Source organism: Venturia canescens, chromosome 3 (genome assembly GCF_019457755.1).
Source record: "Venturia canescens isolate UGA chromosome 3, ASM1945775v1, whole genome shotgun sequence".
Taxonomy (NCBI): domain Eukaryota; kingdom Metazoa; phylum Arthropoda; class Insecta; order Hymenoptera; family Ichneumonidae; genus Venturia; species Venturia canescens.
The window spans coordinates 4243255-4253632 of record NC_057423.1 but is presented as its reverse complement, the minus strand read 5'-3'; the positions used below and the strand labels follow the sequence as shown (position 1 = coordinate 4253632).

Sequence of the window (10378 nt, the reverse complement as noted above, 5' to 3'; positions counted from 1 at the left end):
TTCAATGAACATGCGATTTATTAAAAAATTTTTTATTCGCAGTTGTTCGTGATTGCTCTTTTACATTCGAAATAAATTCTTGCTGGACTACACATAAATTATGTCCTCGGGAGGCACAACGTTTGCGCAAATCCGTTTCCTCCGCATTCTTCTCCTCTTCGGAGGCTCGGCTTCTTCGATTTGTTTCGGCGGGATTAAACCACTTTCTTTTTTGAACGTCTGCGAAATAAATTTCATCAAATAACACCGAAATGCAATGATCGAGTACAATAATGATTTCGAAGGTCGAATAATCGAATTGAGGTTTTTTTTTTTTTTGAAAAAAGCCTTGAGCTTGGTTTAAAGTATTTTATCGACGTACTTCGATCGCCTTCAATATTGGGAATAATGGCCGGTGCGGTCCATTCGGATGAGCTCGGTTCAAGTCCACACATTCTTTCAACACCTCTTGGCCGTACTTCAAAACTTTTTCGTTCGTACTTTCGATCATACGTTTTATCAGCGTCGCTTCATTTCCCACGTCTTCCTGAAGCTTCAACTCTGCCTCCCGTTCGGCCTGGAAATGCAAAGTTTTTATCAAGTTTTTCATCGGAGTCAAATGTTTGAGATAAGAACCGTATGAAAAATCGTTTTTAGCGCCTTTTTTCAAATTTCGTCGCCTGGTTTGTGAGAATTCGAATTTTAGGGATAATTCTTAAGAAAATCGGGAATTCTGGTTCGTCTGCTCGGGGCGATATTGAAGGTTTTTACGAAATAGCTCGATTTTAAGGATCAAACGACGAGAGGCTTTATTCTTCCATTCTCAAACATTTAATATGCCTAAATTTCGATACAATAAATGTTTCAAAAATGTTCGTTACTATTTGTTTCTGCAGGAAGGCTGCCGTGTCTCTCTTCTTTTTTCTCTCTCGCTCAATTTCTTCTGCCTTGACTTTTTTGTTGAATTCATCTCGTTTAAATCTCTGGATAGTTTCCCAGTCAGCAATATTCTTTTCTTCGTAATCACGATTCTTCTGCATCGCTGCTAATTCTTTCCTGTATTTAGCCATATCGGCACGCAGCATTTTCTGTTTTTTTATCTTCTCTTGTTCTCTTTCACGCTCCAATTTTTCCTTCTCCATCATGACTTTTTTCCGTATTTCTTCTTCGGCAGCTTCGTGCGAGACTCGAACGGCTGCGCATTTTTTGGCTGATTGTTTTACAAAATGAAAATGATTTATCTATGAAATTATTCTTGGATTAATTTCCCAAATGAATCGATTCATCGATTGATCGAGCCCTGTCAAGAAAAGTGACGTTCGATTAAAAAACTCACCGAGTAATTCCGCGTTGCGTATTTTTTCTTCTCTCTCCTCTTTCAACCTCGTCGCAGCAATCTTCTTGATACGCTCCTTCGACTTTTTCACTATTTCAATTGCTCCATTTTCATATTTATCTTTGCGTTTGAGTTCCAACTGTCGACGTTTCTTTTCCTCCAGTGCGTCAAGGAAGATTTTCCTCTGCTCCTTTTTCCTCCTCGCTACTTCTTGAGCCTCGCACTTTTCCAACGTTTCGATCTCTCTAGCCATATTTTTCAGGTCCTGTTTTTCCATCTCTCGCTCTTTGAGCTCCAATCGCTTCAGTTCATCTCCGACTCCTCCGATTCTACAGTACAAAATCGAAAATTTGGAGTTAAGGGAATTGAGCTGAAAACCGACTGAAAAAATTATTTGAAAATTGCGAAAAACTTAGCAAATTGTATTTTTAGTTGAACCAATCTCACTGTCTTTTCAACTGTTGGGCATATTCTCGGCTCTTTTTCCGTTTCATCTCCGCTTTTTTTCTCTCCTCGTTGTTGAATTTTTCAACGTCTTCCTTCATCATTCTCACATATTCCGAGTCTTCCTTCTTGTCAATGTCCCGAAGACTCTTGTTGAAAGCTAATTGAGCGTTCAGTTCCCTGTAGCACTGTCACGAGATAAAGTTTCATTCCATTTCCCTCAAAGATTCAATAATTTGCTCTGATTTTACACTGAATTTGTGATTCGAGGGGGGGAACTGACCTCGGCAGTGAGGAGTGCCGAGTTGATGAGTCTGCACTGAGGTTTTTTCCACAATAAAAGGTTCCTCGCCTCGTTGACGACTCCCGCTCGTTCGATCGCGTTCTCCTTTTGAGTATTCTTCACGAATTCTTCCCGGATTTCCTCGTCCCTTTTCACCCGATCGAAGCGTTCCTGTTTCCGTTTTTTCTTGATGTTCTGTCGAGCACACGAATTCTCATAAATCCGGGGTCGTTTTCTTCGCGTTTTTCTCAATTCTAACGATCGACGATCGTCAAAGACTCACGGCGATCGTGTCCCCCCACGATTTCGTCATTTCGTAGCTCTTTTTTTTCAACGCAGCCAGTTTGGCAGCTTCTTCTGCCGCTGCGGCAGCGAGTCTCTCATTTTCGGTGGTGTAATCGACGAAGCGGTTGAATTCACTTTTCGATAACTTCAAAGCCAGCGATCTATCCGCGACCTGAATCGACAAAAGTCACTTCTGAGAAGAAAAGTTCGTTCGAGTGCCAACCAAACGAGGCTTTCTTTACCTTCGTGTTTTCCAAAGTTTGTCCATGTTTCAAGTAGTAAGTGGATTCCATTTTTGGAGACGATTTTCCCTGTCCGACCATTTCGTCCGAAGTTTTTTATTCAGCTCGCTTCCGAGTGGGTTTTTCGGACCCTCTTTTTATGTGAAATTCGAAAATGACAGAACCAACTGTCAGAAAAAAGCTCTACAGACTTGTCTTTCTCTCAATGTGTTCGGTGAAGCAAAAACTGTAATAATTCGATGGTTACTAAGGCAACAACAAAGTCCGTTTGAAATTGGAGCAACATTTCCGTTCCGGAGAATCAGGAATCGTGCTCCGAGATTTCACTTACCGACGGATGGTAATTCAACTTCCACGTGGAGTTGCAGTGGATGGACGGTGAAGGCTGGACTCTACATTTCATCCAAACGCTTCAGTCTCTTCTGTTAGTTTTCCTCGAATTACTTGTCAGTTTCTTCTATCAAATTTTTTTCAGTCGATCGTCAAACGCGTCAGCCATGATTTTAACACGAGCTCAGCAAACAAAAAGGGAATAAATTTAATCGAGTTTTCGCAACGACTCAAATGGTACGATTAAATGGAATGCGGCCAGAGTCCGAACACTAGAAAGCGACCGAGCAGCAGCGCGTGAAACGAAAACCGAAAAAAAATTATCCAAAATCTATTCGAAATTATTCAAATGTCATATTTTTCTATGCCGACCAATCGCCATAATTTTATCAATGCACAAACACGCATGGACCGAACCGTAAACAATATTAGTCGTCCAATATTTATGGCGTTCTAATTAAAAAGTAATTTTTTTTTCCATTTTTCATCAAAGTTGTTAACCCAGGAAACCTACTTTACCAACGGAAGTGAGGGACGCGATGCCATACAAAATTTATGCGGCGTGCAGTCAAAATTAAATTTACTTTTCAAAACGAGTTTTCACATTTGGTGGAGTTGTTACGGGGTAGTATTTGATCATGGAAGCGATTTTACGAGACTTGATTTTTTAGGTAGAATTGAATTTTGGTAGAGATGTTCGTGTACCGACATGCGGGACGCTCGGTCGGTAAAAGTCTTTGTGAGGTTTTGGCGCAGTTGTCGCCCGAGCAAATATCGCGAGATCTTCCCATTCGGATTTTAATTTCAAGTGCTGAAAAAATCGTCCATTTAAAAATTTGTTGTAGGGGAAAAAATGAAGTATGAAGAAACACGAAAAAAATGGTATTCCAGTTCGTCGATTGTGGCGCGCCACTAAGAAGGCGGAAAATACTGAAAAAAGTTTAGTGCGAGTGAGCTCTTTTGGTGCTTTTGGATTTCGATCGTTGTGCGGTTTCGAAGAAACGACAAAATTTGTAAATTTTCAGCTATTCTTGGGTCGATGACTCCGTCGGTATGCGACTTTATTCAAAGCTTGAGAATCGCACGAAGAACGTATGACTGCACTCGCGTTCGATGTGTCCATTGTGTTAGTCACGGTTCGAGTATTTAGTTCATTGAGTTTTGGGGGGATTGTTTATTTATAACTAGAGTACAGGGTCGGTGTTCAAGGTGAAGGATTTTCTTTGCCGTATGACAGTAAGAGAACGGAAAAGTGTTTTTAAAGAGCGAACGAGCGAGTGGTTTTACCGAAGGAGTGGGGCGGTCGGCGCCGGCGCGAGTGTATCAAAGGACGAAGCGCTTACAATAAAAAGCCGCAAGATGGCCGCGTAGCGTGGTTGTGCTTCGATCCTGTCAGCACGTGTTACAGCTGTGAGCCGCTCTGCTCCCACGTAAAAGTGAATTTCATCGAGATTCAAGTAGCTTCCCCTTCAATTATTTGTCATTAGCATTAAATCGAACAGTGCCCGAGTGTTTTTAAATCGTTTGTTCCGGCCCACCATCCTGGGAACGCGTGTGCAAAGGTGTCGCAAAGTTTCGTGCTGCCCCGTGTGTTTATACTCGTCGCGACCACGCGACGAAACGCTCTTGTTGCTTCGCCGAACCAAATTGTTTTGTCATTCTCCGTCTCACTTTCTCTACCTCGTTCGAACTTGACAATTGCAGAACGAAGCTCCGGCAACGCGATCTTGACTTTAACTCACGTATCAGGTGAGTAATCTTCCCTCGATCGACAATTCGTCACTCTTTTGCTGCTATCACAACTTCACATTTGCAAATTGTCCATTATTATTGCCGTAAACCGTGCGAAATGAACGTCACTCCGCTTTCGAGGTTAAGGCCTGTTTGCGCATTCGATTGTACATCGACACTTCAGTTTCGGGCTCGTGCATTTCCTCGCGAATTAAAATCATTTCGCGATTTAATAAATATCTTCAATAATATACGTCCAAAAAAACAAAAATATTACTGCGAAAAAAACGTTCTCTCTTTATGGAAATACGTTCGAATTTCCATATTCTAAAACCAGCGGAAAATACTGATTCGTCGTCGCCCGCATGTTTTGGCGGGAAGAGTAACTCTCTGTGCGTAACCGAGCAGAAAAACCTGCTCCGTCAAACTTTTCCAATAAAATACGATTGATGTATTCCCGCGCATGTTACGTGCGTCAAAACAAGCTTTATAATTGAGCGAATATTACGGAGCCGGTATTTCGGTGTTTATACCGTAAAATATTCATTTTCTCGACCGTATGGGATTCTCGCTGTAGGTAAAGTCACCAAATCGATTATTTCTAGCATCGCTCGTTGAAGTATCATTTTTTGAAGCAAACTTCACTGGTTTTTTCTCGAGTTTTTTTTCAATGTATCGTAAATATGTCAAAATGTTTTTCCACCAGATCACAACAATTACTCCGATGAAATATTTAATTTTAAGCACTCCGAGCGCAATAGCGTTGCGTTTATTTGTAAATATTTATAATTCGTAATGAAAAATAAAGAAATGAAAGTAAAGAAAGAAACACGTTCGAATTTCGTCCGGAGTTTGCGATCGCGAGGCGGAGCGATGAGCCTCCGATTTATCGATTTTTCGAAACAAGTTTACCGGTCCGACCGGTTATCGATTATGCGGTTATTATAATGTCGGTTAAATACGAGTCAGGAGGAGAGTCATTCATCGAAGAATCCTGAAGTTGCTGACGGCCCGATTTTTTCTCTTATCACGATTAAAGAAAAAAAAAAAAAATAATCATTCACGAATAGAACTCGTGGGCTCTGAGAATAACTCGATTTTTTCAGCCCACTTTGGGCGAATAAATGAGCAGGAAATTAGCGAGAAAAAGGAGTCGGTGGAGTGGGAATAGTCGGAATGAAATGCCGAGACTAAATTTCGTTGAGAAAACATTTTTTTTTATTATTTTCATAATTATTTAAAAAAAGTTCTATCATCATTTGCTTCCAGTAAATATCACAGGTACAAGTTTCTCTATCACAAGATCCTCCCCATAAAACATTTCATAAAATTGTAATTGGTCGCCCCTTTGTGTGTGTGTGTGTGTGTGTATGTGTGTGTGTGTGTGTTTAACAATGTTTCAAATTCTGCATATCGATTGAGCTAACGTTTTGTTAAGGATTTCAATCGGTCACGACCTTGAATCGTTTTTTTTTGTTCCCACGCAGGGGAATTTCGTTAAACGGTTCTTCGGGAGTTAACGTAACAAGAAAAAGGCTTTTCCTCTTCATACCATTGCACGCGCCAATTGCCTCGTGATTTTTTTTCCAACATCTTCCATCTTCGAGCTCGAATATTTACTTTTTTGTATAAAAATACAAGTAAACGATTTCGGATTATTTTTTTCTCGCGAGATTTGAAAAGTAGAGGAAAAAATAATTCGCTCTCGACGGAGGCCACTGATTCAATAGATTTGTATATACATTTGTATTAAAGCTTGTTCGAGGGCTCCGACGAACCCTCTCATCTCGTTCACACTTTGATTCATCATAATCGAGATCCGAGAGCGTTGAGACGCGAGTTCTTGAGCGTCGAAATCGTGTTTGAGTGATTCGGAACTTTCGTCTATATTAAGAACTCGCGAAATCCCTTGCCCCTCCTTCTCCCTCTTGTATCGTCGTGACGAGCGACTTGAGCAAGAGTACCTTAACAGCTAATTTTATATCGCGGAGTATCTCTCCGTCTCTCTTCTTTGTTTTATCTTTCTGCTCGATAGTGAATGGCGAAGGTGTCCGGTGACGCGCACAGGGGCGTTCGTCGGTCTTCGTCATCCTCGGAGTTTTCCTCTCGTTCCAGCGATACCGAGTCTCGCGTAAGTTGAAAAATCTTGAGCCTCGATCGGTCGTTCGGTTTCTTCTTGCTGCTCGCTTCGATCGCATCGAGAATTATTATTTCGTACGTCGTCGTGAGGATCGCGGTAGTTTTTGATTCTCGGCGATCCTCTCGAGAGCATCGAAGCGGCGGTTTTCTTCTGCTTTACCAATTAATCGCGGTTTCGATCGCGAGCATCCGCCGGTTTATTCGGGCTCGAAGCGCCACGACGAATCGTCACACTTTCTACCACGGTCTCCAAACCGATTCCTGGGATTTGGCGACTTGCAAGAGCCCCTGATGAGTCGGTGTCTCGATCTCCGATCGCACGATCGGCGACGGCTGACTCGAGGCCGGTGTCAACGGCATCGAGTAATCCTCGCTCGACGAACTCTCGCTGCTCGATGGCGAGGCCTGCGGGGCCGACACGTGGATCGTCAACGGTCCAGTTTTGTCCATCGCGTTAAGTTTGTGCCCAAGATGCGTCATCAGCTTCGTGCCCAGCGCAACGTCGACTCCCGGCGTCGCGGCCAAACAACGCGAAACTTCGTTCGCGCAGTGCGTGTAACCCGCCCGGAAACGGTCCGCATCGATCACCGGATTTGCCGATAGTCTCTGCTGGCGTTGTAACTTGTGCAAGTGACGCACCGTCAGCTCCAGTATGTCCGCCTTCTCCAACTTGGCCACGTTCTCGCCGTCACCCGCGAGCGCTGTCACCATCAGATCTTTCAGCTCGTCCAAACAACGGTTTATGCGGGCACGACGTTTGCGCTCCAACATCGGTTTCATAACCTGAACATTATAAAAAACACGTTCTTTAGACGACGGTTATTCTTTTAATGAAATTCGACGCGGAAAGACGAGATTGAATTTTGCTTCAATTTTCTCGTTCGACGAAAAAATCTCACAAACTAATTCTTGAGGATTCGGAATTGAAATTTTCGACAGTTTTTTTCAAGGAAAGTGATGACGAATTCGTTGGGCCGTCGAAGCGAGAGGAAAAAAGTTGATTTCTCGGAATTTCGGAGTCGTGGATTCGTTTATTAATTTTCTTGAGTGACCATTGAAGATAATAAAAAAAGTGACGAAAGCGATCGAATTTCCGTAAAAAGCACGATGCTTACCTTTCTGTATTGGTAGGTTCTGGAGATGGGTTGTTCTTGTCCATCGACGATGATCATTTGCTCGTGCATTTGCATGGTGATTCGAGGTGTCCTTTCCGTTGGAAGTAAATCCTCGATATGGCGCGAGGTTCACTGATCGGTGAAATCACGAGGTCACTGAGAAGCACGAAATGAAAAAATCGCGTTTGCCCGTCGATCGCGTTAAACAAACAAAAGCGGAGTTTCACTGCGCAGGCACGTTGGGACTCGAAGAAGCACGTTGCCCAAAGAACTCGTGTCTAAATAGCAACGGTAAATGCGCACCGGATGAATTCTCGTGTGCGACTGTGCGTCCTGTTCGGAGCGAGATCCGTACGGTGCGAGTTTCAATGTGAAATTGGTGCTATAGCGCTCCCGACGGGGCTTATATAGCGAGGAGGTCCTCGGAGCGGTGGGGACGACGAGATGACGAGGAAGGAAGAAGTCGAGGGGGCTTGGAGAGGGCAACGGGGCCCCTCGGGTGACGGGGTAGAGTCTGGCTGCGGCGGGGCCGGGCAGCGGGGGGGAGAGTGGGGAACGGGCCTTCCGTGGGAACGCAACGTAGAGGTTGGTTCCCAAGCCCGAGCACACCACCTGTAAGCGGCAGCTGCCAGACACGCGCCCACACCAACCAAGCCATCGTCACCGTTCCACCGTCCTCGTTTATCTCATTTCAAAACTCCATCTTTCTGTCCCCTTTCCTTCCTTTTATTCCTCTCTATATACGTATATGTTTCAGCCGTTGCGCGAGATATGCACGCATCAATAAAACGCGAGTAGTCACACACAGTTATATAGGAGTCGTCGAAGAGAGAGAGAGAGAGAGAGAGAGCACAAGGGCTTGATCCAATGAACTTTGCACTCGGTATCCTCGCTTCCCCGAGCCCTTTTCATTCTCGGGACGATTCGTACGGTTTGCGTCGCGGCGCGAGGAAACCAGCAGCAGCAAACGAGGCCTATGCGCCGCGCCGTGCGCGAGCACACGCTCGACTTGTGCTCGGCTCGCTCCTCGCGACTCTTTTGCTTTTGCCTTCTCTCTCTTTCCCTCCGTCCTGCAAATAAGTGTTACTGCGTGTACGCGCGCATCGGTGTGCGCCCGAGCCCGTGTGTCGCCGGAGGTTTATCTATGCGGAGTCTTCGGCTCTCGGGGATCGGGCGCGAGCCGCCCGTTCCCCCGCGGTACCCCATTAGCTTTCCGTCCGCGTCCACCTTACTCCGCAATCCTCTGCTTCGTTTTTCCCGCGCGCTCCTCTCATTACTCCGGGCTCCAATCTCCCTCGTTTTTCCTGCACTCTCCTCCTTCTCCCCGGTTCTTGCTACTCCCTGCGGAAAAGTTACTCGACTTAATAATAGTCACGGTAGCTCCAATTATCCACCTTCGTTTATATAAATATGGAACTCGCGACGCGGCGAAACGACACGACGCCGCGGTCTTACTTCTCGCCGGCCCGCGCCGCTGTCTCACGGTTCCACTTCGTTTTATCATCTGTGCTCCGCATTCGCCGAGATAGCGCGCGAGACTCCTACGAAACCCCCCCGCCGTCGACGCCGCAATCACCTTTTCGAAGTTGTCGCATTCGAAAGCCGCGATGACGCAGTCGATTGAGGATCCCGCTGATATTATTTCGCGCGCACTCAACCGACTCGTTTTCTCAAACAGAATTTCGAGTCGAAAGTTTATTAAGAAACGATTTAATTTATCAAGCGACGAGCCATTTGCTAGGAAATCTTGTTCGAAATGCAGCCATTTTTTGCCTAAGGAAAAAGAAACGATCGTCCGAGTTCGGTGCGCTGACGATCACGTTTTTTTCTCTTTACTCACAGCAACGCGAATAATCATTGATCATTCGAGACAGTCGGAGCGTGCTGGGCGCAAGACCGTCGAGTTCTCCGGGGCTCTTTAATCCTAAGCTCGGGTTGTTCGCTTTGCGATCGGTATCCTTTCTCGAGCGAGGCTCAGCGAAGCCCTGTTAAAACATCATCTAGAGACGTTTGTATATATAGAAATACGAGGAGCGTTTCGCAGGCCGACGCGGTGCCGAGTACGGAGCTCGGATCGACATCGACAAATAAACACTGAAATAAACGTACACACACAGCAGGATTATGCACAAAGTGCGATCGCGAGTTTATAGCTCGCGATGAATTAATCATTCGCGCGCGCGCGCGACTGTCGCGTGAGCGTCTCGCGCGCGAATCTTCCGCCAAACGATTTAGCGCCGTCGTAACGGACGCACACGCGAGAAACATTGCGATTTTTAATCTCGCGATATCGCGCGCGGGCTTTGCGGGATCGTAACATATCGAAAGGATCGCCAAGGGAAAAAACGTTCGTGGAATAAGGGGGGAGAGAAATAAGCTTTTTCGCATTATTATTAATCATTTCTGCGAGCACCGGATGATCGTACATTCATTTTTTCACACCTCCCATGCACGCACGAGTCCCATGAAACCTCCGCATCCTCGGCTCTAATAC

The 10378-nt window shown here is 45.0% G+C and overlaps 3 protein-coding genes across 6 annotated transcripts in view; 1 reads left to right on the top strand and 2 right to left on the bottom strand.

Moving 5' to 3' along the window:
- LOC122407511 (trichohyalin-like) lies at nt 1-3173 on the bottom strand. The gene is made up of 9 exons (XM_043413782.1): nt 2901-3173; nt 2570-2795; nt 2326-2499; nt 2043-2237; nt 1763-1947; nt 1316-1644; nt 861-1189; nt 362-556; nt 1-219 (listed from the first exon to the last, which is right to left on the bottom strand). The coding sequence occupies exons 2-9, from the start codon at nt 2648-2650 to the stop codon at nt 88-90; spliced, it is 1620 nt and encodes a 539-aa protein (XP_043269717.1). The 5' UTR covers nt 2651-2795; nt 2901-3173; the 3' UTR covers nt 1-87.
- A 1090-nt stretch (nt 3174-4263) lies between these two features.
- The window catches only part of LOC122407510 (tubulin polyglutamylase TTLL4-like), a 179386-nt gene continuing 173271 nt past the window's right edge, over nt 4264-10378 (top strand). For all 4 annotated transcript variants that reach the window (XM_043413780.1, XM_043413778.1, XM_043413777.1 and 1 more), the window contains exon 1: nt 4264-4648. The gene's annotated coding sequence lies outside the window, so the exon portion shown is untranslated. The remainder of the gene's footprint in view (nt 4649-10378) is intronic.
- On the bottom strand, nt 5826-8871 carry LOC122407513 (enhancer of split mbeta protein-like). The gene is made up of 2 exons (XM_043413786.1): nt 7885-8871; nt 5826-7552 (listed from the first exon to the last, which is right to left on the bottom strand). The coding sequence occupies exons 1-2, from the start codon at nt 7957-7959 to the stop codon at nt 7007-7009; spliced, it is 621 nt and encodes a 206-aa protein (XP_043269721.1). The 5' UTR covers nt 7960-8871; the 3' UTR covers nt 5826-7006.

What these genes read in the sequence shown, in the direction of transcription:
- LOC122407511 (XM_043413782.1), bottom strand. Translation starts at nt 2,650, where the DNA reads ATGGTCGGACAGGGAAAATCGTCTCCAAAAATGGAATCCACTTACTAC. An exon ending in CGGCACTCCTCACTGCCGAG is followed by an intron (nt 1,948 to 2,042) that starts GTCAGTTCCCCC and finishes ATCTCGTGACAG; the next exon opens with TGCTACAGGGAACTGAACGC. An exon ending in CAATATTGAAGGCGATCGAA is followed by an intron (nt 220 to 361) that starts GTACGTCGATAA and finishes TTTATTTCGCAG; the next exon opens with ACGTTCAAAAAAGAAAGTGG.
- LOC122407513 (XM_043413786.1), bottom strand. Translation starts at nt 7,959, where the DNA reads ATGCAAATGCACGAGCAAATGATCATCGTCGATGGACAAGAACAACCC. An exon ending in GAACCTACCAATACAGAAAG is followed by an intron (nt 7,553 to 7,884) that starts GTAAGCATCGTG and finishes TATAATGTTCAG; the next exon opens with GTTATGAAACCGATGTTGGA.